The 25,624-nt window shown below is 42.8% G+C and overlaps 2 protein-coding genes across 4 annotated transcripts; one reads left to right on the top strand and one right to left on the bottom strand.

Moving 5' to 3' along the window:
* Window positions 1-483: 483 nt before the first annotated feature.
* itgb4 (integrin, beta 4) lies at window positions 484-20,304 on the top strand. Of its 3 annotated transcripts, none has more exons than XM_026351001.1 (42): window positions 484-823; window positions 2,885-2,967; window positions 3,406-3,488; window positions 3,746-3,847; window positions 3,965-4,169; window positions 4,254-4,350; window positions 4,467-4,638; window positions 5,021-5,284; window positions 5,387-5,476; window positions 5,568-5,690; window positions 6,417-6,584; window positions 6,689-6,765; window positions 6,907-7,112; window positions 7,748-7,851; window positions 7,936-8,031; window positions 8,187-8,319; window positions 8,491-8,616; window positions 9,987-10,105; window positions 10,200-10,233; window positions 10,331-10,525; window positions 10,672-10,775; window positions 10,863-10,921; window positions 11,051-11,074; window positions 11,175-11,323; window positions 11,534-11,713; window positions 11,800-11,948; window positions 12,137-12,344; window positions 12,455-12,772; window positions 12,914-13,086; window positions 13,182-13,362; window positions 13,655-13,792; window positions 13,877-14,059; window positions 14,147-14,275; window positions 16,037-16,204; window positions 16,291-16,440; window positions 16,834-16,968; window positions 17,134-17,283; window positions 17,621-17,809; window positions 17,966-18,121; window positions 18,235-18,399; window positions 18,865-18,984; window positions 19,073-20,304. In XM_026351001.1, exons 2-42 carry the CDS (start codon window positions 2,892-2,894, stop codon window positions 19,201-19,203), a joined length of 5,829 nt encoding a protein of 1,942 aa, XP_026206786.1. In that variant the 5' UTR covers window positions 484-823; window positions 2,885-2,891; the 3' UTR covers window positions 19,204-20,304. The 3 variants fall into 3 exon arrangements, with proteins under 3 accessions (XP_026206786.1, XP_026206785.1, XP_026206787.1); XM_026351000.1 differs by having other exon boundaries at window positions 484-830; XM_026351002.1 differs by lacking the exon at window positions 16,834-16,968 and having other exon boundaries at window positions 485-830.
* Window positions 20,305-20,355: 51 nt separating this feature from the next.
* zgc:194990 (SPRY_PRY_C-I_1 domain-containing protein) lies at window positions 20,356-25,600 on the bottom strand. The gene is made up of 10 exons (XM_026351003.1): window positions 25,258-25,600; window positions 23,752-23,836; window positions 23,553-23,651; window positions 23,374-23,481; window positions 23,135-23,293; window positions 22,771-22,911; window positions 22,601-22,652; window positions 21,830-21,856; window positions 21,652-21,678; window positions 20,356-21,561 (listed from the first exon to the last, which is right to left on the bottom strand). The coding sequence occupies exons 2-10, from the start codon at window positions 23,812-23,814 to the stop codon at window positions 21,002-21,004; spliced, it is 1,236 nt and encodes a 411-aa protein (XP_026206788.1). The 5' UTR covers window positions 23,815-23,836; window positions 25,258-25,600; the 3' UTR covers window positions 20,356-21,001.
* Window positions 25,601-25,624: the final 24 nt, after the last annotated feature.

Genomic DNA, 25,624 nt, shown 5'->3' with positions numbered 1-25,624 from the left:
CACTGTGCCATCATGTTCCCTCTACTCAGGAATGCAGATTCCCAGACTGCTGCTTTGCACCTTCTACAGAGCAAAGAAAGTGACCCCGTCTTTCAGAAAAGGGAGAACAGATATGTGCCAATCACAATGTTCATGTCAAATAATTAACAAGTAGAAAATGTGCCTGTAAGTATGAGCACAGGATTGTGTAAACACAAGAGTCACAAAACAGTTTCCCATAGCCTGCAGGCAGTGTTCTGCTCTGTGTGCCACTCCCAAGAGCTTGGGAGGAGGCCGTGGAAGGAGGGGCCTGGTTCACCAGTCTCAAGCCCACACAGGTGAACTGTTGGGTGGAATGTTGAGGGGGGGGTGACACAGACGTGTGGAGCTTTTAACTTCAAACAGGGTGGGGAACAGATAGAGGTACAGGAAGGGAGTTAACTCTCTCCGTCACAGCTACTCACCTGAACAGAGAAAGTAGAGTGTGGGGGGTGTGTGCGCAAAAGCAAAAGGAGGGATCAAGTCACTGCGCACACAGTCATATTCACTCAGTTGCTCCAAGTATCACTGTCTCTCATATCTCTCTCCCGCACAGACTTTTGCATACACGAGGAGGGAGACACACACTCAGCTGAATAAGTGAACATTTGACCAGACTGGACTGTACGGGAAGAAAGAAACAAAGAACTAAGTGAGGAACTTTAAACTTGAGGGCTTGAAGAAGTAGACTGTGTCAGCAAAACTGGACACAAACTTTTCCTGAACTCTTCGGACAAACAAAGCCTAAAGGGTTTTTTTTCTTATTTATTGTTGGACTTTTGGACTTGGACTGGGCGAGCACACTGTAAGAGGTTTGTTTGATCAGTAATCTCTTTCAATCCAGTCATAAATTTCCTAATGCCTCCATTGTTTTCTGTGCCCTTCACATTAAATCTGTCCCTCTAAGTCTCGCAGGACAGACTCATTATTCTGCTGGTTCATATTTGTATGACTTTGGAGCAGGATGAGGGACTGTAAAGTGTGCATTATGTAACTTTACATCTCACCACGTGGTTTTAGAGTTGCATTCAATCAGAACTGTGGGCAGACTTGGATTTAGCTTAGTGGTTATTTTGCTTTCATTTTTTGGTGTGATTTGCTGACTTGCTGTTAAAGCAGGACCCTGAGCATGAACTCCAAACCTGTTACTGAAAGCCCCCCAACCCTTACTGGAGATGTCACGATGGAGGTCAGACCCACGCCCTGTGGTGGTATGCTCACCTGGAAGGCATGTTGTTGTCTGTTGAGAAAATAATTCCAGCTTTGAACTCCTGAAAAATGACCTCTCTTCTTTTGTGCCACAGAGTCATTCAGACCAAAGGAAAAGCAGCATGAATGACTCGGTTCTATTTTTGTCTTTTGGAAGCTGTAATTTGTGTCACACTGTTTATCGTCAGTGTCAAAACCGCCCGTGTGTCTTTGATTTTGTCCGAGAAAGAGTGAAACACAAAGTGCTTTTTCACCACTCAGCTCATATTTCGTGACTGAGTGAAGTTTGGAGATAGGAGCTGGTCTGTTTCTGCCTGACCCATCCTGGTCAGTGATTTATGTGACAACTCATGGCCTGAACTCACACTCACACACCTGTAGTCAGTCCAAACTCACAGTGAAGTGCTAAGGTGCCTTTCCCATGTGTTTTCACGGGTTGTGTTTTTAACTAGGATAAGTAATCCTCTCGCCTCAAGGAGAAATTCTTTCAGAGCTGTAAATTTTCAATGCTTTCATTCCTCGTGTTGGACAATTATCTGCCCACTGAGACAATTACTGAGACATTTTATGCCACATAGTGCCCTTTGTTCACTCCTGTTGAAGTGTAGATTGTTTTTGCTGCTTCCTGCTTGTCAGATTGTTCTCTATTTAAGATTCTTTAAAATTATTAAGTGGTTTTATTGTGAAGAGTCTACACAGTTGGTATACACTGCCTGGTATAGTACCAGGTCCCACCCAGTACTAGTCTTTTCCTGTTGTGGTTGTTCTATTACTTTTTATTATACCCCAGTTGGCTCTTTATAGTATGTCTAGGATGACTCCTATGAGATAAAGAGATGCAGCAATTTAAAACTGTGTGACATACACAACTTAGTAGCTTCTGTGCTGGCATGATCATGTTCACATCATATGAACATCATCTGCTCTATCACCAGCATTTTCCGTAGTTTTTATTTATTGTCTCTAGTTTTGGGATATCCGTCCTTGACATTTCTGCCTCCACTCCAGTATAATAGAGGTACATTTGTGTGAAATGAGTCTATGTCCATGTCAACATATACAACATATGAAGTGTCAGAGGCCCCAACACTTTTAATTTGAGAATAATTTCAGAAAATACATCAGTTTGACAATAAAACTCCAATAGCGTCTGTTGTATTGAGGTGTGGGTAAACCGTCTGCAACAAAATCATTTGCTTGATGAGCTATAGATATTAGAGTAAGTAGTATACAGTATTTTGAACACATCCTTTAAAAATGGATGTAAATCAATACTTATGCATGTGTTCAGGTGTTACCAAATGTTTATTTGATAATCAGAATTGGATTCAGTTATTTTTAAAGAGGAAAAAATTTTTTTTAAAAAGTTAAGGTGCTTATATTTTCTGAAAGTACAGCCTGTCTTTGTGTTTAAACTGCTCTCAGTTCACAGACAGAAGTGAAGGTAAGGGGAGTGTCTGGGCCTGTTCACTTTCTCCAGGCCTTGACCAAGGGAGAGTACAGGTGGTTCAAGTTACACCTTAGAGATACCACCAGGGAACAAAAGTCTTTCTCTTTTTTCTACCTCTCCCTCTCTCTCTCGTGCTCTCTGTAACAGTGGAGGTCAACTTCATTGTATAGGTGTATGTGACTGTGTTTGGTGATGTTTCTGTTGCAGAAAGGAGATGGGGAGATGGACGATACATCTCTCAGTGGAGCTTGGGCTTCTAGCCGCCCTGCTAACCTGCTGTTATGCTGAAGGTGAGGAGGTCAAATAATCTTATCATTATACTAATCCCATTGTTGTAATATCTGCTCTAAATGATGAATGTTGTGAGGTTTATTCACTGTTGGAGAAATACACTATTTAAAGAGGTCATTTGGAATGACCAATGATGAAACTTACTCTACAACACTTGCACACTTTTCCCCCTCACCCACACTCACACCCCAAACACGGTCAGCTGATCTGCAGTCTTTTTTTTACGGCTGTATTGCTGCTCAGCAGCTGTTGGTTTAAGTGTGGGTTCCATCTGGAACAAATTCAGGAGACAATAGGTTCCTCCAAAGTCTGTTTAGTGTTACCGCAGGTATTTTAACTATGAATCATGGATTTGATTCTCACTTTGTTGTCTCTCTGAGACTCTGACTCTTCCTGACGTGCTTCTCTACCTCTCCCCTCCCTCTGCCCCCTGACAGTGAACTACTGCTTCGCTTCAAGGGCCAAGAGCTGCTCCGAATGCCTACAGGCTGGAAAAGGCTGCGCCTACTGCCCTGATGAGGTGAGAGAAGGAAAGGAAAAAAAGGAATCAAACTTTAACCTTTTTTCATATTTATAGTCTTAGTTGGTTGCTAAGTTGTTTTATTATCTTTAGTAGTTTAAACATTACAATTAAATCTTAATTCAAGGTCCACTTGCTGTTTTTTTAGGAGCTTTCAGATGCATATTTATGTTTTCAAAAGTTTCATCATACATTTCAATAAGTAACTTAGGTAAAGTGATAATGTAAGTAAGTCATCTAACATCCTCTTTGCTCAGACCTTTAATGGGCCTCGCTGCGACCATTATGAGAAGATCTTCGCTCTTGGCTGCAGTGCTGCAGCTATAATCACAGCTAAAAGTAGTATGATGATTGAGGAGGTAAGACTCCATAACTCTAATTTCTCTTGCAATCATGCATCATTCCTTACTGTTACATTTCTACTATTGTTTCAAATCACAAACCTTTCCTTTGCCACTTCTCCTTTTGTTGTTTAGTCGCGAACCATCAACACAAGGCTTCAGCAGTCTCAGGTGTCCCCACAGAGGATGAGCATGACCTTTCTGCCCGGCGAGGAGAAGGTAATGGACGTGGAGGTCTTTGCTCCAACCAAAGGCCCTCTGGATCTTTATATTCTTATGGACTTCTCCAACTCAATGGCTGATGATTTAGACAACTTGAAGAGGATGGGCAAAGAGCTGGGTGAGCTGGTTTGAATCGCCGTTATGTGTGTTGTGGTGACTGTTAAGTAAGAAGTCAATCTAATACTGAAGAATTTTCCTGTAGCCTCATTGGTGGAAAAGCTTTCAGATGACTACACCATTGGCTTTGGCAAGTTTGTGGACAAAGTGATTGAGCCCCAGACTGATATGAGACCCTCCAAGTAAGTGAGAAAACGTGACCTGAGCACAATGAAGCACATACCGTTTATAGAGTGGTATGATGTTAACATAATCATCATTTTCTTCTCTTCTTTGTCCGTCTCCTTCCTCTTGTCAGACTTAAAGAGCCATGGCCCAACAGTGACCCTCCTTTCGCTTTCCAAAATGTCATCAAGCTGACCAAGGACTTGGATTTCTTCACTAGTGAGCTCCAGAATGAGAGAATATCTGGCAACCTGGACCCTCCTGAGGGAGGGTTCGATGCTATATTGCAGGCAGCAGTTTGTGGGGTTAGTAAGAAAGCTAAGACCAAAACAGATATGTTCTGTCTAGACTTGGGTGACTAAAAATAGTCTTGTCAAATGTTACACATACCTTTCTCAAAAAAGTCATGACTATCTTATTATTACTTCGATATTAAATGTTGATCATATAAACAATTAAATGCACCTTTGCTCTTTTTTAGTGCTCTCATTGGTTTTGCTATCAAAGCTTCACTTGTTTGATATGGCCAGTAGCTTACTCTTACTAGTGTTAGCTAACTTTAGAGCTGTAGGCTGACCTTACTACATCAGTTTCCTGCCTGTGATCCCTAAAAAAGAGTTGAATTAGTTATTCTCTACTTATCCTCTTCTAACCACTGTATCATCCATGTATGTATTCCTTTTCCAGGATAAGATTGGTTGGCGAAACCACAGCACACATCTCCTGGTTTTCTCCACTGAGTCAGCCTTCCACTACGAGGGCGATGGCGCTAACGTGCTGTCAGGCATCCTACCACGCAATGATGAGCTCTGCCATTTGGATGCAGCAGGCAAATACACAGAGGATGTAAAGCAGGATTACCCTTCAGTACCCACACTGGTCCGTATCCTTGGCAAACACAACATCATCCCCATCTTAGCTGTCACCAACCACTCCTACACATACTACGAGGTTGGTGCACATTTGTTTCTTGGCTTTCATTAAAGTTTTGGTTGTATACATAGTGTCAGGCTGTAGGTTTATTTTTCGTAACGTGTGGACTTCTCTGTGTAGAAACTCAAAGAGTATTTCCCCATTGCCGAAGTTGGTCTGCTGCATGAAGACTCGGCCAATATCCTGCAAGTCATGGAGATTGCCTTCGAGGTAAAATGTCACATCCTCTGATGATAGTTTCATTTAACCCTACACTCTGTAGAGTGAAATGTCTGGGATCAAACTTTTATTTTTCTTTCAGAATATTCGTTCTAAAATGAGCATCCGTGCAGAAGACAGACCCAAGGCTTTCGAAGCTCAGTTCCTGTCTACCAGTGGAAGTGTTGCAGAATATGGGGCTTTTGATTTCAAACCTGGAGCAATAGTAAGAGAGAAAAAAGAGTCACATAAACATGCAATTATTGATTTAAAACCTTTACCTTGTTGGTTTTCAATAATGCCATTAGTCCTTTCTTTGATAGATGTTTTTCTTTTGAAGTATACATATATACATTTTTTGTAGTTTCATTTTTACCAAAAAAAAAAAAAATCATTACTGTCATTTTATTTCTGTCAATAGTGTATTATTAATTGTAATATTTCTTACAATTATGCATTTAAGTAGGAGAATTTAGTATCACCCATTTCCTTTTTCTTTCTCTTTTGATCTTGATCTTTTGCACAACATCCATCCATCTGTTGTCACATGAAATCCGTTATGTTTCTTAGTTATATGGAAAGCTAAACAATAAAAAGCCTCTTGAGGTATTATATATAACTAGTATATATTTATACCAGTTAAAATGCAAATTGTCAAGAAGGGAAAGTGTTGCACAAAAAGCTGATTTTGCTGCACCGCTGTCAGACTGTTCAATAAGTCTTGGTCACTAGAGGGTTCTCTTGGAGAGTACTTCTTTACATTAATATACATTTTGGAACATACTTCTAGTAAAACAAAATTTTTAAAAAGTTACACACTGTGTTAATGAATAACTAAAATCAGGTTTCTGTGTAAGACTTTTTAGGTTCCATTGTCTAAAATGGTCAGACCTCATTAAGCTCTTTGCTAAATGCTTTGTGCGCACGTGCTCTGACATTGTATCTTCTCCAGGGCAAGTTCCAGATGCGTCTCAAAGCCCAGCAAATGATTGACGAGCAACCTACCTGCAAGATGGCTCCAAATGAAAGAGAGGGGACGATAAGAGTCAAACCTACAACCTTCAACGCCGCCGTCAACGTTAAGGCCTCAGTTTTATGTCCCACCTGCGACTGTGAAAAGGTGGAGACATAGATTAACAAGTGCACAATAATCGGAGATGAAGTTACTTACACATACTTTGTTATGATTGATTCATCCCAGTTTTTCTTTTATCTGTCCTCCAGAGTCCCAGCCCTCAAGCACCCAGATGTCATGGAAATGGTGACTTGGTGTGTGGGAAGTGTCGGTGCTACAATAACTGGTGACATTTTAATTATTAATAAAAATAAACCATATAAAAAAAAATATATATACCATATTTACCTGGGTTTTGGCTCAAGAGTCCACAACTCTCAATGAAGGCTTTTTGTCCCTGTTTGCTTGGTCCACATGTCTCCTGTAGGCGGGGTACATTCTGTAACTGCTCGGAAAGTACTTCTAGTCAGGACTCTGCCCTGTGTAAAGGTCCGCAGATGACAGAGCCTTGTTCAGGCCGCGGAGACTGTGAGTGTGGAACATGTGTGTGCTACAACCCAGATCAGTTTGAAGGACCCTACTGTCAGTACGACAAGACCCAATGTCCAAGATTTGGAGGCTTCCTCTGCTTTGGTATGACATCATATGGGTGTTTATGGCTATAATGTGTTTATTACCACTACTGTGAAGATTTCAAATCCGAGCACTCTACATACACCCCTAACTGTGACATACTGCCTCTTCGTAGTCCTTATGAGAATTTTGTTAGCTTAGATATTTAAAATAAACGTCTTCAAACTTAGCAATAAGCACGGTGAAAATAGCATTCAGAGGCTAAAGGGTCAGATAATAGGAGAAAGTATATCTGCTTTGAATGATGAGGTGCACAGGAATCTGACTGTAAATAAATGGTAATGCTAAATGAATGCTAGTAAATGCTTAATTTTTTTTGTTTTTTTATTCGCTAAATTTAGAGTAAAATATTCTCCTGATGGAAGAGGACAACTAATTATTTAGTGACAATAATTTTATAAGATGTGAGAAAAGAGGATGCAGAGAATAGGGTTTCAGGCGCCCCCTGAATGGGAACAGCCGAATGGAAAAGAAGAAGATAGTTTAAGAAATCTTTAAGAGCTGTCATATAGTGTAATCAAGTGTCATCATGCTGCTTCTGTCTCAGTGTTCTTTTCTGTATATCATTTCTAATTTATGCTCACACACTCTATTTACTCCTGACTTAAAGCAGTTACGCTTTCTCTTCCTATCAGACCGTGGCTCCTGTGTCATGGGCCGGTGTGCATGTATTGAAGGCTGGACAGGCAATGCCTGTGAGTGTCCCAAGAGCAACCAGACCTGTCTAGACAGCAAGGGGGTGAGTAGAGCCTTGTTATTTAAGTTACTGTGTCACCTTGCAATGTGAAATTGGTGATAAACTGTGTAACTTCATCTGTACCAGGGCGTCTGCAATGGGCGAGGTAAATGTGTATGTGGTCGCTGTGATTGTCCAGACTCTGGCTTTGAGATGAGCTCAACCTGTGAGCCAAATTTCCAGGTGTGTGAATATAATGTATGCATTTATTGTAGGTTGTATATAACACCATGTCCATTTGTGTATATATTTATTTTTTTGTCTTTTAAGCCTTTTTAGTATCAGTAGTAGTTTTAGTCTTACCTGACCTTCATTTGTTGTGTGTGTATCCTGTTCAGGCCCAGCTGGGTGTGTGTGAGGCTACAAGGAGTTGTGTCCAGTGTCAAGCCTGGAAGACAGGCGAGAAGAAGGACAAAGAGGAATGTGATAAGTGTCCCTTCAAAATTGTCATGGTGGATGAACTCAAAGAACGTAAGCACAAACTAAAGAAGCAAAATGATTTGCTTTTGTTGAATAATAAATTATCCAGATACACTCAGCACACACACAGCCATGATGATGATGATGATGATGATGATGATAAAAGCAATAATGACTAAAAAGAGTAATAGTTAATAATTGTGTGTCTGCATTTGTTTACAGGGGGGGAGGTGCTTGATTCATGCAGTTTCCGTGATGAGGATGATGACTGTACATACTACTACACTGTTGATAATTCTAAAGATTCAATAACTAAAGTCCTGGAGGTTCAGGTGCTTAAGAAAAAAGGTGAGCTGAGATTGTGTGCAACAAACTGTATGCTTACATGTTTTCCTCACGTTGTGTAGTTATATTGCCTGGCCACTATCAAACTCGTACAATACAGTTCTGATTAACTTAGAAATGATAACTGATAAAGTGTTATTGTTTTCACTCACCAACTGGAGTAAAAAAAAAACATCTGTAAGACAAATCTCTCGAGCTTTTGGGGCTCATTCAGGGTTGTCTCAGGAGATTAGAAAAAAAAAGATAGACAAGTGTTAAAGGTAAATGCTGTAAGACCGTCTCCAAGCAGCTTGATGTTCCTGTGACTACAGTTGCACATATTACTCAGACTCAACCTCCCTGGAGATGGCCACAAGAGGACAGTCAATGACAAATTGAAGAGTGTAGGAAAAAAGAGCAACTTCAGTATAAAAAAGTCAAGACATACTAAGCAGGACAAGGGTTCATAGAAAGGAGAGACAGAAAATACATATCGTAACTAAAGAATCTAGAACAACTTCCATAGATATTAGAGGTGAAATCCAAGGTCAAAGTACATCGGAGTAAGATCGCACATCAGTCACTGTTTAAGGCAAAGTGGACTTAATTCAAGACGACCGAGGAGGAAAAAGCATATTGACCTGATAATGTCCTTTGGACAGATGAGATAAAACTAGAACTTTTTGGCAAGTCACATCAGCTCTGTTCATAGATGCAAAACTGAAGCATACAAAGGAAAGTAAACTGTACATACTAATGTCAAGACTATCAAGGTATTCTGGTGCACAACATGCTGCCCAGTGTCAGAAAGCTTGGTCTTTGTGACAGGTCCTAGTCCTCCAACAGGATAATGACACAAAACACAGCTGAAAACACCCAAGAATGTTCTGACATCTGTGGAAATAGCTGAAACATGCGGTCTGGAGAAGGCATCCTTCAAACCTGAGGCAGCTGGAGCAGTTTGCTTGTGAGGAGTGGCCAAATACCTAAAGTCTCATTGAGAGTTACAGAAATCGAAATTTGTTTTTGAAAAAACTTCTGTTGAACCACAACTCAAAATCAATGTCTGATTTTCATGAGTTAATTTTTAGTACATTTTTATTTCTTATTACTTTTGTCAGTTTCAAGTTATTTCCTTTGACCTTTGTGGGTTTTTCTTTCTTTAACGGAAGGGTACCAACAATTTTGTCCATGTGCGTAGTAGTATAGTATTATAGTAAGTGTGAACACCACAAACAGAATTTCATTGACCTCCATTAAGGTGGACAGCATCTTACAAACAGACAGTTAAATCAAGAAGTAAGATACTGCTGTTAGGGCCAGACATCTGACACTGAAACATTAGTTCTGTATGTTCTTTATAACATTGTCTCCATTTTGTGATGGCCCCTCAGATTGTCCTCCTGCTAGTCTCCTGTGGTTGCTCCCTCTCCTCTTGTTCCTCTTGTTGCTCCTGGCACTTCTGCTGCTCTGCTGCTGGAAATACTGTGCCTGCTGCAAAAGCTGCTTACAGGTATAAACATTCACATTTCAACCTGTAAACGTTGGATATTTCTCAATCAATAAGTCACAATGGAAGTAATGCCTCCTCTCCTTTCTTGACACAGAGCTGTCTTGCGCTGCTGCCTTGCTGTAGGAGAGGTAAGACATTATGTCATGTTACAGCTGATGCTGCTGCTTTAGTGCTGCCCGTGGACCATGTTGACTGTGTCATTATCTTATGTTGTTTTCTCTGCAGGTCGCATGGTTGGCTTCAAGGAAGATGAGTATTTGCTCCGGCAGTCTCTACTCACTTCAGACCATCTGGATACGCCAATGGTGAGGACTGGCCCACCCAAAGGAACTGATGTGGTTCGCTGGAAGGTCACAGATAATGTACACAGAGGATTCAATCACCCACAGGCTCTGATAAAGCCCAACCCGAAAGAGACTAGTGAGTGCTAAATAGTTTTAAAAGAAAATGTTTTTAAATCAGCAGCTAACTTATGATGTTAGGATGTTTTTATGTTCATTATGGAAGCTATAGCTTTAACTTTTTGTTCCTCCTTTAAGCATTGTCTCCTCTGTTGTCATTTGTAGTTCAGTTCCCCATTTCCCTCCGGCTTAACAGATTGTTCTCTGACAATCTGTCTCGCCCTGATTCCAGAGAAGCCGAGCAGCTCCGCAAAGAAGTGTCTGATAATGTGAGTGTGTGTTTGTTCATTGCTGAGCACGTGTAGGTGAATGAACGATACTGTGTCACTGAATACAATATTTGTTTTGGATTTCAGCTAAATGAAGTGTACAAGCAGATTCCTGGGGCCCAAAAGGTGCAAAAGACTGCATTCAGGTAAATATGCTCCTTAATAACAGATCTGTTTTATACTGTATTGTTTTCTTCATATTCTTATACGTTAAACAAAAACGGAACTGAAATGTCCACTTTCCCACTAATTCACATGTGTTTTGGATGTTGCAGACTGCAGAGAAATGCCGGGAAAAGGTAAAAAATCGCATTCATACAATTTAATACAACTCCAGAGTTTATTGTCTTTGTGAGGATAAAAGCTTATCTAACCTCTCTACCCTCCTGTGCTCTTCAGGCAGGACTACACCATGGTGGACACTGTCTTGTCTGCTCCTCGCAGCACCTACCCTGATATTGTAAAACTCACTGAGAAAAACGTCCAATCTGGAAACTTTCAAGATCTCAAAGTTGTGCCTGGCTACTATACAGTGGCCACAGACAGAGGTGTGTGTGTGTGTGTGTGTGTGTGTGTGTGTGTGTGTGTGTGTGTGTGTGTGTGTGTGTGTGTGTGTGTGTGTGTGTGAACTATCTGTATGTGTGGAAGAAATTAAAATTGTAACATTTGTTTTTGGCAAAGTTAAAATGATTGCTTTTTGATCTGTGCTGAGCAGTCGTTCCATAAATGTTCTTATCAGACTTGATTTTTTTCTGCAGAGGCTGCTGGTGCGATAGAGTTCCAAGAAGGTGTGGAGTCCGTAGATGTTCACGTGCCACTCTTTGTCAAGGATGAAGACGATGACAAGAAGCAGCTGCAGGTGGAGGCTATGGATGTGCCACTGGGCATTGCTGAGATTGGAAAACGTTTGGTCAACATTACCATCATTAAAGAGCATGGTGAGAAATATGTTACCTCATCTCATAGAAAATATGTAATATTCTTATCTGATTGCTTAACCAATTCTCTGCTTGCTTCTCCACAGCCACAAGTGTCTTCTCTTTCCTCCAGCCGGCCTACACCTACAGCAGGCAGGATGGGGTCGCCAACATCCCAATTAGCAGAGAGATCATAGAGGACGGACGCACACAAGTCACCTACCGCACACGGGATCTTACAGCCAAAGATAAGAAGGTGAGCCGACTAATCTGTGTACCCATATTGGACTTGGTATCTTCATACCTACAAAGATATGTAGTTATTTCTATATTTTGGTTTACTTGATATGTGTGAAAGTATCCTTGTTCTCATGGAAGAGATCTAATACTACTGTGACAGGTGAGTGAGACTCTTTTCCTAAAACGTTGTTCTTTGTATTTTAGGACTATTTGACCGTGGAAGGAGACCTCAACTATGGTCCTGGTGAGACCCAGAAGACAGTCCCTGTTCAGCTCCTGGAGCTGGGAGAGAAAGATGGACTCTTGGAAGATAAACCAGTCAAACAGTTTGTAATGGACCTTAGTAACCCACGGCAGGGCGCCAAGCTTGGACGCTACCCGAGAACTACTGTCACCATCACAGACCATCCAGGTGAATGGACTCAAGCAGCTGTACATCAGTGTGTCTTACTCTTGCTTCCAGTCAAAGCATTGATTGCTAAGTTTTTTTTCTCTTGATCCCTATCATTTTAATGTATTCAGAGCCCAGTGTGATGATGTTCAAAAAGGGCACCCAGAACTTCAGCACACTAGACCCAATCTATAACATCCCTGTCGTCCGGATGCGCAACCAGGACAGCCCAGCCACAGTGAATTGGCGCACCAAGAAGGCCCAGCGCTTCGAACTCTCTGGTCCTCTGAAGTTTGGTCCAGGAGAAAATGAGAAGAACATAGTGATTGACCCAAAAGCTTACCCTGGCCCAATCCAGCCGGAAACCTTTCAACTGGAGTTGTTTGATCCAAGTAGCAATGCTTCAATCGGAGAGAGAAAGACCACCATTGTCAATGTCACAGATGGAGGTAAGACAGGATGGGGAGACTATAATTTGTCCCAAAAACATGCAACTAAAGATAACGTGAAATGGCATATGTGGAGTTTCTGTGGTGTTTCTGAGTTTCTATGTGAATATTTGCTTCATCCTCTAACTTCTGCTTTTGCAGTTCCCAGATCTCCAGACATTGCCCAGATGCAGGAGAAGGGCTACATAAACCGGAGCGCTGCCTCTCCTGGCGGTCGCCTTCTTTCTCCAGCAAACCCTAAAGCCAAAGCAACTGGACCCAGGAGCATCCGCCTCAACTGGGACCCACCACCTGGTAACCCCATGGGGTACAAGGTACACCAACATAATCAGAAGCTTCAGCTTGAGTTGATACATGTACCATACAAGGTGTTGCATTTCTCAGATTTTCTGTCTCTTTGCACACTTAGGTGAAGTACTGGATCTATGGTGACCCAGAGAAAGATGCACAGGTCATAGATGTAAAGACTCCTCAGGCTGAGTTGACTAATCTGTACCCCTATTGTGACTATGAGATGCGAGTGTGTGCCTACAATGCAATCGGAGATGGCCAAAATACTGACATCGTTACCTGTCAGACTCTGGAGGATGGTAATTACTGAAAATCCAGTTTCCTACAGCTCAAGAAATAAGAACAAATGTAGCTGGTTCAAATAAAACAGGCATCTATAAGGAAAATCTCTGCTCTTTTGGTTATGTGAAGTTCTGTTGTTAAAGGTTAAGAGTCTTAGCTAGTAAGGACTTTAATAATGTCTATATTAGATAAAAGAAAACACTGTAGCACTGTTAACACAAAAAGAAACTATGTGATCTGGAAGTTAATGTGGCTTTACAGGTTCTAGGCAAACTTTCAAATATATATTTTTTTTCTGTTTTCTTTCAGTGCCTGGTGAACCTGGTCGTCTGGCCTTTAATGTCATTAGTCCCACTGTTACTCAGCTCAGCTGGGCAGAGCCTGCAGAGACCAATGGCAACATAACGGCATATGAGGTCATCTACACGCCCATCGATGATGAAATGAGTAAGTGATTCAGTCCCTACATGCACATGAATGCATTATTTCGATTTCATCACATCATAATACCCTCTCTCTTTTTTCACACAGAGCCAGTGGGACCAGCAAAGAAGGTGAACATTGACAACCCCAAGAAGCGAATGCTGTTGATTGAGAACCTCCAGAATGCCCAAACCTACCAGTACAAGGTCCGAGCCAAGAACAGCGTGGGCTGGGGCCCATTTAGAGATGCTACCATTAACCTGGCGTCACAGCCTGCCAGACCTCTGTCCAGTAAGTTAGAGACAAACAGCGCTCTATAGGATTTATAGTAGATCTCTTTGAGCCTGAAAAAAGAGTTCTCCTTATTTTTCTTCCTAGTTCCCATCATCCCAGATGTCCCTATCGTGGATGCTGAGGCAGGAGACGAGTATGACAGCTATCTGATGTACAGCAATGAGGTGCTGAAATCCCCTGGAGGCTCCAAGACACCCAGTGTTTCTGGTGATGGTGAGTACCCAGAGCCAAAACCACAAGCTACTGCTAAAAGCTGACAGAGTAAATTCATTATACTAGTGCTCCACTCTGATGTAATTTTGGCTCTGGAAAGATGCATGTGACTGCCATATTTCCAGAGTGTGAGCTATTACTGTTATATGGATCCACTTTCTAAAACCCACATTGTTAGTACTTCCAGACATCTTGCTTTGTTCTTGTAGCCAGAGTGTTTCTAAACAATATGTGCTGTGGTGTCATTGCCTTGTTGGAAGGAGAGCGAATGGACAGCACTATGAAATGATGTACACCATGAGAAATCACCCAATGCCTGAGACCCTGGAAAACAACAAATTGAAAAAGCCTCCTCATTTCTTCTGTGTCTGAAGAGGCTGATGTTAATCAGTCATCATTTTACACAACTGCCGTTAAGGAAGAGTTGGAAATGGCATCATTCTCGTGGCTCTACTTTTCTTTATCACAAGCATGTGGCAGGCATTTTTCCTGCAGGCAACACCCCACCGAGGCAGCCACAAAATCTGCTTCCAATGCATCCCCACATCAGTAGAAGTGCTTTATGATCACAAACCCCAGGACCTTCCCTCATTAAATATGATGTTACTCTTTCTGCAACTGTTACAATCTCTGTTTTCTAAGAAAGACAGTGGTGAGGTTGTAATGTTATGTCTCCAAAAGATAAATAGATATTATACCTATATTAAATTTCTATCTGAAGGACATCTATCATATTACAAACCGCTGATACTTCTTCCATACAAATCTGTCCTTCGCCTGCTTACTTCTCCCTATGACCCCAAATACAAGGCTGGAAATATGTCCAGTTGGTGGGGTCCGACCTGGATCTCCGTAAGGTGTCGTGGAAAAAGCGAGTGGACATCATCCCCAGTCGATTCAGCACAGACACAGAGACGAGCTCAGATGAGGCCCCCCGCCCCAGCTACGCCCAAACACCCCTGCCAGGTGAAGAGCACTCCATCAGACCCACAGACAGGCAGCTAGCTAGCATGCCAGCTATTGTGCACCGCCAGTCACGTGCCCTGCAAGTCAATCAACGTTTCTCTCTGCCTTCGTGATTTGATCCGCTCAGAACAGTGATCGTTTGTTTTTGGGCTTCTGTCCCTGTCCCCTTGCCCCTAGCTGGCACCTATTCCATCTGTCCTCCTGCATCCTGCCCAGAGAGGAGCATTGGCATCAACTGCTCCATCTCCAGTTGATGATCGGGGGCAGGCTTTCCCAGGTGCCTGTCTCTATCTGTCATCTCTCCACCCTCCTATAGAGGTGGTGATCAGGAGGCAGCTTTTTGGGTGTGTGTAAACGCTTAGTTACTGTGCAGCTGTATGGAAACAATGGGTTCTTAAAATACAATCTAATTTCTGCAGGGCGGTCTTAATGATGACACCTTTTTTTCTTGCAACTATATTTATTTTTTATTTTTCTGATGTGCCATTTTAGATGGAAAGCACCTCTTTAAACAGGATTCACCACAAAGGAAAATGTTCAGACAGTATTAGATACATTCTCCATTTGCTTAAGTCATAGCAGCAACAGTTTACAAGAAGACAAATTGATGTCACCATCTACATGCACATAAAGTAAAACTAATATAATATTATTGTCTGTTTTCCCCATAGACTATCTGAGTCTGGTCTTAGGTGCTTCACATCAGTGGCACAGTGTTGCTCTAATGAATGTCACAGCAAAATCTTCTCTGTCCTCTCTGTTGACAATTTTGGTTCCCATTGTGGTGTTTCACAGATTACGTGATGAATGGGAAGTGGGAGCAGAACTTCCTTTTCCCAGGAGGATCCATGCAACGCAACTTATCAGCATCATCCTCTCCGATGTCCACCCTGAGCTCAAACTACAGAACAGGAGGCGGCTCCTTTACCACAGAAACAACCACCACCTACATGTCTGGACCAGGTAAGATGAATGTCAGTAATAGCTTGGAAAAATATTTGGAGAAAATATTATGTGTCTTTATCCTTGATCTCTTTCTATTCTTGTAGGAAGTTCTCGTAGACAGGATATGATTGGTGGTCAAACACAAAGAACAGAAGTCATCATGAGGAAGCGCTCAGAGAACAGGGGTTACACAGACGAGAACATCCGGGACTCTATTGTGATGGGAGATGTGATGAGCAAGTTCCCCGATTTAAGTAAGTTTGAGGTCTCCGCAATGATTGAATTTACTCCAGAGTAGATGTAAAAGGAATTAGCTCTGGCTCTCTAGCCAAATAAAGGTTTTACTTCAGAGGTCAAGGTTTAAGATGCCTCGGCAGGTAAACTGTGCAAGTGCATGGGGCCGATGGCTTGGACATCTGTTACCAGGGTTGGGGCTGTTGGCTGCACAGCAGGCTTATCTACACAGACTTTGCAGGAGCTATGCTGACTATCGCTGTTTCTCCCTCCCTCCCCATGTCTGAACTTTCCTCTGTATGCTATTTTCCTTTCTACCCGCTCCTACTGTGCTACTTCCTTTTTTGTCTTCGCCTCTCTTTTTACCATCCCGGTGTCCTCCTCCTTTGCCCCCTTGCTCAATGCGCCATCAGGTGGGTTCAGCTACGCTGGGATGCAGAGCAGCTCTCAGAGCCAGTTCGGCTACAGCCTGTCTCAGAGTTCGAGGACCAGGACCCACTCTTCAGATGTCAACGAAGCCTTATATAACCTGGACAGGGTGCTCCATGGTAAGTCTGCAACAGACAAGCATGATGGCACTTGATGCTGGGTGTGACGTGCACAACTCTTCATTCATCTTCATGTCCTCCTTCTCTGATTGTAAAAGAAGGATTACAATGTTTCTAGTCATCACATCCTACAGTGTTCTTACTCTTGACTCTGTCATCCATCAGATGCTCGAGTGTCTCCTGGTGTCCCAGACACCCCAAGTAGACTGGTGTTTTCTGCTCTGGGACCAACTGCTCTCAAAGTTAGCTGGCAGGAGCCCCACTGCGAAAAAGACATCCTCGGCTACTGTGTCCTCTACCAGCTGCTCAATGGAGGTAAAATAGCCCTGACATGACCATTAGATCCTATATTTGTGTGAATTTATCAAATAATAAAGATTATTTATAACATTAGGATATAAAGAGGCATAAAACAGAAATCAACCTCATGCATGCTTATAATACCTAATAAACCCACTGGATAGAATACGTACTGACTTAAATAGCATTTTTGAAGATTTTCTTGTCTGCAATATCAGTGTCAACGTCAGTTAAAGTCTGCATGCAGCATATTCACTTAGAATTTAAGTAAACTCTTGATAATGTCAATATTTTAAAAATAATTTTTAAGTATTCATTGCTGATGCTAAACACCCCGTATCCTCTTCCTTAGGTGAGGTGAAGCGTATAAATGTAACAAACCCGGCCGAGAACTCTGTGATTATCCAGGACCTTTTGCCAAACCACTCCTACATATTCAAGGTGAAGGCTCAGAGCCAAGAGGGCTGGGGTCCAGAGAGAGAGGGAGTCATCACCATCGAGTCTGCTGTTGATCCTAAGAGTCCTCTCTGCCCCATGCCAGGTACTGATTGTGCTGATTTTTACCTATTGCTTATTGGGTTAACTACAAAAACAGTGACTGTACTTTTATTCCTTTAGTCATTACAAATTCAACATCATCTAATTTTCTAAGCTCTATATTTTTTTTATTTCTTGTCTTCTTTCACTTTCACTGTAGGGTCACCATTCACTCTGAGCACACCCAGTGCCCCAGGCCCACTGGTCTTCACTGCTCTTAGCCCCGATTCCCTGCAGCTCAGCTGGGAGAAACCTCGCAAACCCAATGGAGACATTCTGGGCTATGTAGTCACCTGTGAACAGCTTCATGGTGGAGGTGCGACTTTCAGGAGATTCCATACACTGTTTAACTTTGTGGTTATATAAGACTGCAACTTCACTTGTTGTATTATAACCTCTGTCTTTTTTGTTTTCTTTTGTTTTCTTCAGGCGACATGCGCACCTTCCAAGTGAACGGAGACGGGGCTGAGACTAGTCTGACTGTCCCAAACCTGACTGAGAACGTTCCCTACAAGTTTAAAGTTCAGGCTCGAACCACACAGGGCTTCGGTCCAGAGAGGGAGGGCATCATCACCATTGAGTCTCAGGACGGAAGTAAGATCATAAGACATTTTTGTCTGAGTTAGGCACTAGATGAAATTTTATGGTTCTTCTTCTGGGTACCATGATTACAACAAGTTTCATGAAAGTAATGCCTTTTATATTTTAATATCTTGTTTAAATTCTTGACTGTATGGACTGGGGGTCTTTAAAGGCCACCAAAAACCACAGACAACTTTAAGAATGCATTAAGCATTAACTGTGGACTAAACAAATATGTCAAGTAGAAAGATACTACAAAAGTTTCCCACATCACCTAAATTCCACCAAGATTATCCACCAGAATTAATGTCAGCCAAAACACACTGACACAATCTTTCTATGGTCTGTAATCCTTTTAACTACAGTATGAGCTTTACTTTTCTACTTAAGTGTTATCAATAATTTCTTACATTTTACTACAATTGCAGTACTAAAATTCACTAATATCTGCATCTCTTTCCTTCCTCTCCTCTCTAGGTGCTTTGTCTCAGTACAGCAACCAGTCTATGACAAGAAGAGAAGTTTTCCACATGCCAGGAGAAGTCACCACACGAACCAACGTCTCACACACCATGCTCAACGACCCCTATTTCTCAGGTACAAATAAACTTTTAGCTTCAGTTGCTCTGCTATGAAGAAGATACTGTATATTCTCACATGAATCATTCTGCTTACTGTCTAACAGATGGAATGATGATGACCACGCAGCACACAGAGACCAGCGGCATGGTCACCCGACATGTCACCAAGGAAGTGGTTCAGAGGAGCGTCATGGGAGGAGCGACCGTCACAAAGAAAATGTTTTACGAATCTTAAGATCTTAACTAACACCCAAATGAACTTTAAATGTCTTTAAAGAATTCTCACACATGATCGATGAATGTTTTTATGTTTGTGTGAGATTGTGACCAAAACAAAAACAAAAACCCAAAACAATCTATGCATTAACATGGAGAGAAGTTGTCTCCTGTCTGTTACAACAGTGGCCCTTTACCATTCTAACATTATCACAATATCCACTGTATCGTCTGTTTCTGTTCAGTAAGGAAGTCATTTGACGTTAGATTCCACTCCCTCTGTCGGTCCAGAACTGGTGGCTTTAAATGGGCCCGGCGCTGGTCAGCAATCTGACCATGGCTCAGTAATCCAAAGTGACCTCTACCGTCTGGGTGTGATGTGTTTCAGAACCCACCAAATAACAATGTATGTTTGGATTGAAAGCTTGTCGTTTGGGGATGCACCTGAAAAAATTACAATTTTTATCCAAGGGGTCAACCCTGAGCGATTGAGAACATCAGAGTGATGGATTTGGAACTTGTGTTGATAGATGTGTATTATATAAGTGTGATAATGTTTTTTTCAAAGCATATTTAATACTTTTTTTTAGACTTTTACTTACAAAGATGATTTGTGGCTACATTGCTCATTTTTAGGCAAATTTCCTACTGACAAACAAGGGGATTATCATGGTTATGATCTTAAAACTCCATTGCATGTAACAGTTCTGCATTTCATACAATGTTCTATGTTTAAATATCAAGCTGATGTGCTTCATGTGTTTGTTCACTTTACAAAGCCACTGTATTTTTGCGTTTCCAGAAGATAAACATTTTGACCAGAGCTTGATATTTTTAAAGAAACTATATATAAAGACGTAAAGATTGTAATGGCTTAAATGCAAGTCCTACTGTATTTCTGCTTCACAATTTGTTAAAATGACTTTTGCTTGTTTGGAAATACAGTTTCAAATAAGTGGATCAAGTTCACACCAAAACCAGACTCAGTCAACTATTCATATACACATGCACGAGCATGCATTACTCACTTTTAAGCAGTTGAGCTAAAAGTTTTTCATTGTTTCTTCTGTTTTATGTCAATTCTCTTGCACTTAATAAAGATTTCTATTACATTCATAAATCAGTGAATGTATGTTTGTATGAATGTATGTCACAAAAGACAAGTAGGATCAATAGCAGTTTATTGACGTTCGGGAGAAAAATCATCCTTATATTGCACGTAAAAGCAAAAACACAGCTGCAAAAATAAGCTCATGCCTGACAAAATGTTTACAGGAAGGAGACAAAGAAACAAAGTGGGAATTATCTGTACGCATGCGTCAGCTCAGTTTCTAATGATCTGTCTGTGCGTGTTGGTGCAGCTCAAGTCAGTAGCTGGTTGCACAACACAGTGCCTTCATGCTTTTATTACATTTGTGAAATTATTTATTTTCATCTCTAACAAATAAAACACAATAAACAATAACTTGAATAAAAAAAATATATATATAGTGCATATTTTAAAAACAACATATATGGAGATTAGAACTAAACCTCTCTCAAACTTAAGAAAAAAACTTTTTCTCTTAGCTAAAAATGTGTTTTGAGGCTTTGACCTGACAGCACTAAAATATTTATCTTTACAATACAAATAGTTGAATACTTTCTGACTTCATGAAGGCTGAGTAGCAGAAAGTTTAATTCAGAATGAATGTTCCTGATCTCACAAGGCAACCTGCACACGAGATTCAAAATCACTAAATAATGAAGCGGAATAAAAGAACTGAGTCCGTGGTCAGCGAAGGATCAGGACTGAAAATGGATGTGTGCTCAGGAGTTCAGTTCCAGAGGCAGGTCCCAGGGCAGAGGCACGGCTGTCTGACATTTGGAGGCCTGATCACAAGGTCCTTGACCATCTCCACAGTCCCAAACACTGGGTACAGTGTCTCATTGAACTTGTCGTTGAAGGTGTACAGGTGGGAGCGCTTCTCCACGTCGTAGAAGGACAGCTGGCCCTGCTCATAGTCCAGGTACACCCCAACTTTCCTGGGTACTGAACTCTGGGACAGCGGGGTGGCAGGCACTGTCAGAGCTTTCAGATCTGTGCCCCTCTCCAGACGCAGGCTCAGGTAGCCCGTGTCTGTGTTGAGCGAGCGGAAGCCCTGCCTCACTGCAGATGCCTTAGCTACACCCAGCCGCCAGTCTCGCTCGCCCACCTCCACCTCCCAGTAGTGGCGCCCAGAGGTGTAACCCTCGTGGCCAGCGGCACACCACCAGCCGTCAAAGCGCCTTTGGCACTGCGGGACGTCGCGTCGCTCCGAGCCGCAGCGCATTCGCTTCTCATCACTGGAGATAATGAGGTCTGCGTTGGCCGAGTCCGAGTCCAGAGTGACGTCCTCTGTGGAGCAACACAAGAGCAGGAGGTTTAGAACATAACAAAGTCTGATACAGTGATGATGAGCTAAAGATATACAACGTGTTTTCTCACCTGCTGCATCACAAATCCAATTCCACACTGTAACAACAAAGTAGAAAGGTTTATTAGAGCTGCTACAGTAAATAATCAATAATGAAAGTCACTCTTACTTGCAGCCCTGCTACTATAGTAACACAGGGATTTAATGTTGCGGTGAGTCACTTCAAGAATATTCAAGATTTCTACTTACCGCCATGAGGGATGTAGCGAACAGCATCTGAAAGGTTAGGGTTAATTAGTGTGATTGCAAAAACATAATCAAGAGTTTAATTCATCACTCAAATCCTTCTCATGTGCCTTTTGCTTTTATTCGCTATCTTAGCAGCATGTAACCACTGATGAGGTCCTAATGGGCATACAGATGATGATTTAAGAAAGAAAAGATTTAAGAAGGAGGGTTTATTGTTGGGACATGGATGGAAACAGGAGGCTCAGTCACAAAGACCCCTCAACTGGGTGGTGTTTCAGTAGGAGCAGTAATAGAAATGGCAACTGCATTTAGATCTATGGGAGAAAACATCAGTAAATAGGCTTGGAAATCATGGTCGACAATGTGCTAATGGGGAAATAAGCGATATGGTCGGATGATGAGTGAGAGCATGTGTGGCTCACACCAACAGAACAGCACAGGCCTAAATGCTTGACTATCTAAGTGTGTGATCCAGGGGCTCTGCCGTGCTGTAGGTGTATTTTGTTGGCTGCAATCGAATGTGTCACTGCAATCAATATCAAATTATTCTAAGTAATCACCTTCACTCTGTAATGAAACATCCAAACATCATTTGGAAGAATGATGCACAGTCAACGCCAAGATGCACTGAAGCTGTTCTGGCGACACGTAGCGGCTTTACTGATGCTGCCTTCATGTTGATTTTCCTTTTCATTTGTTACCCATCTATATAATTTAACTTTACTACATTAGCAGGATATGCTTCAGATGATGAGTGAACGTTGAACTCACCAGTTCTCTGGCTCCTCTGTTTTCTCACCAGCCACTGCTTAGTCACATCCTCCTACACACACACACACACACACGCATAGAGACACAGCAAGCCAAGTTGGGTTAAACAAAGAGATAAACACTGAACCGACCCCGTCATTTTTCATGTTTTCAATCAAAGACGTCCAGACCTTTACAGGGCTGTCAGCATTCAGCACGGCCAGCATGACGAGCTCCATGGCTGAGAGCATGTTGGGCAGACGGCCCCTCTTCCACTGAAACTCCAGGTCGTCCAGCATCATGAGCACCGGCTCGCCTGGCCAGACAGTGGGCTGAGGAAGAAGACGTTGAAGAGGGAAAGCCATACGTTAAATGGAAGGGGGCTCAAAATGGTCACGACTGACAACAATGGACATATGAAGTACGAAGATATGACTGGCAAGGTCAGGGTTTAGCTTAATCATCTTTATCAGATGCAAGGGAGAAACTAGGTCAGACTTTAGTCAGCAGCCAGCCGACACACATTATCCTCATTGTCCAGCATCATATGGTCACCTGAGGTCTACTTTTAATCCACCATATCCAGTCCATGATGGTCCTTTTGTGGGGTCCCATGTCACACTCCCCTCCTGCCTCCAGCATGCAGAGGAGGTGACCTTTCCAGTCTTTCTTCTCTGGCTTCTCATAGTGGTGGTCAGACAGGATGATCCTCGGCTGAGCAACAAACAGAACCATTTAACATAAATGAAAATAGTGCAGGGTATCCACTGGGGCTGTCGGGGGCTGTTGCGTACCTGTACTCTCTCCTCTAACACGGCAGCCCACTCTGTGATGAAATCACGACACACAGCAGCTGGCCAGATGTCCTCGCTGGTCCAGATGTGGCTGAGGACGTTCGACCTCTGGGGTAGAGGAACATAAAGAGTGAGCGGCTCAGCGCGACAGCAAGAAGCGAGAGTGGAGCGGAGCTCACCTGGCAAATTTTGTTGAGTTCTCGGGCTAATTCCATGATAAACAGCTGACTTTCAACCAGCGGCTCCTTCTTCTCGTGTCTCACTCGCTTACGAGATTCCTGGACAAACAAGAGACGCACAAGATAAAAAGGAAAACATGATGACTTAGTACAGATTTAGCACTAGCAGCAAATATACAGCAGTGCTGCTGGGCCGTACCTTGAGTCGGATTTTGAGCTTTTTGGCCGGTTCGATAAGGAACTGCAGGCAGTCCTTCATCATGCTGGCAGCTGGAGAGCGAGGCCTGTGGTGCGATAATAAAAAGCTTTAGTGCACTGGTGCCCACCTCTGTCAAGTGCTGGAGCTGAACTGCAGCTGACTGGGCTCCTGACGCCCACACGAATCGATGAGAGGGCAGAAATTGGTGGTTTATGAGAGGTGTAAAAAGGTGTGTGTGTGGTTTTTTTTTTAAAGAGAGAGAGAGAGAGAAGCACTGCAGACGTTTCATCACAGCTCTGTACTCCAAGTCCACAGAGAGCTCATTATTAGGGACTCTGAGCTCTCATTATGTGAGGAGGGGGAGGAGAGAGCGCCCACGCGAGGATAAAAGAGGGAGAAGAAACTAGCCACCCACTCCACACACACACACACACACACACAAAACCATGGAGCTAGGCTGCAAACAGAGGAACAATGTGGAAACAGGCAAGAAATAATGCACAGTAACAGGATTTCCTGACGCACGTGGGTCGATGCATTTGAATCGCAGCGTTGAAAATTGGAAATGTATTCCCAAGGAGATCTGAGACAGTAGCACGGAGCACTTTTAAAAGACTGCGGAGGGGGTGCGGGGGATTGTTGGACCAGTTTGCTGTTGATTCAGCAGTCCACCCCTGCATGGCAGCGTGAGGCACTGAGGGGATTTGCTGTTCTTTCTGTGATGTAGAGGTGGCAGCTGAGCCAAAAGGATGCTGGTATTGACTCACCAAGGACTGAGCAGGATTTATGGTTTATGGTTGGGAGGCTAAAGACTTTGGCACAAAACTAAATCAGTAAAAGTTCAGCTTTTGCACTCGCGTGGGTGTTTGCTCTATGATTTTCTCCCTGGTGAAGATCTACTTCAAACTGCATGTGATGACATGTGCAGGACATGCAGAGCTGTGCCACTGAGCCTGTTAATTCATTAAGTAGATAGGTAGGAGCATGTGTGGCTGCACCTCGGGGTGAATGATGGGGAAACACTGAAAAGCTCCCAGTAGTCGTCTGTTGTCTATGGTAAATTGTGAGGAGCTGTGTTTACATGTTCACTCCTGGTGAGACAGGGGGTTTATTTATGGCAGCGGAGGCAGATTGTGTGTGTGTGGGTGGCAGGAGAGGAGAGGAGCAGGGAGATTAGGAGAAATCCAGGATTACCTCTGCTGCACAAACCCAGGTGGTGACTTTCTATATGAGGAGACACTGACCGAGCCCTGCAGCAGCCCAAACAACACAAAGTTCTCCAAATGGGCCGTTTCCACACGCTATTTACACAACGCATATTAGTTGCTACAGTGTATAATGTAATATATCAATTAAAAAAGATGAGGAAGTAACTGACTGTCCGTGCCTGAAGGAACTAAAGCGAACTAATGATGTTCTTTCATTAACGTTCCTCTCGCAGCAGCGACACTATTCAGTCCTTTCTCTTCACTGAACGAGTGGTTTATAAAAGAATTCAGGTCTGACCTGGTTATGTGAGACTCTTCCTCCCTCTGGACAGCTTTCCTGGGCTCCTGTGCGGTCTGTCCGTCGCCCTCCTGGCTGTTTGTTGCTGTTTTTTTTGTTGCTTTTATTTATTTTTTTGCTGCTTGTTTTGTGGAGCTGCTCCGCTTCGTCCTCACAGCTACTGCGGCGCGAGGGCTCGGCGCGCGCGCACTTATCCGCCAGCACGTGCAGTTTGAGCGAGGAGCCGCGAGAGGTCGACGTGACACAGGAGGGAGCCGAGACCAGGACCAGGACCAGGAGCCGAGACCAGGACCAGGACCCGGAGCGGAGACCAGGACCAGGACCCGGAGCGGAGACCAGGACCAGGACCCGGAGCGGAGACCAGGAC

Source organism: Anabas testudineus, chromosome 19 (assembly GCF_900324465.2).
Source record: "Anabas testudineus chromosome 19, fAnaTes1.2, whole genome shotgun sequence".
Lineage (NCBI taxonomy): Eukaryota > Metazoa > Chordata > Actinopteri > Anabantiformes > Anabantidae > Anabas > Anabas testudineus.
Note: the sequence above shows the minus strand (reverse complement) of the source record. Positions and strands in the feature narration are given on the sequence as shown.

Bases quoted from the DNA above. Each gene is read 5' to 3' on its own strand.
- zgc:194990 (XM_026351003.1), bottom strand. From the start codon at position 23,814: ATGATGAAGGACTGCCTGCAGTTCCTTATCGAACCGGCCAAAAAGCTC. The intron at 23,482-23,552 runs GTGAGCTCCGCT...CCTCTACCCCAG, and splicing joins AACTCAACAAAATTTGCCAG to AGGTCGAACGTCCTCAGCCA. The intron at 21,562-21,651 runs GTGAGAAAACAC...GTTGCTCCACAG, and splicing joins TTGGATTTGTGATGCAGCAG to AGGACGTCACTCTGGACTCG.
- itgb4 (XM_026351001.1), top strand. From the start codon at position 2,892: ATGGGGAGATGGACGATACATCTCTCAGTGGAGCTTGGGCTTCTAGCC. The intron at 5,691-6,416 runs GTAAGAGAGAAA...TATCTTCTCCAG, and splicing joins ATTTCAAACCTGGAGCAATA to GGCAAGTTCCAGATGCGTCT. The intron at 7,852-7,935 runs GTGAGTAGAGCC...CATCTGTACCAG, and splicing joins CCTGTCTAGACAGCAAGGGG to GGCGTCTGCAATGGGCGAGG.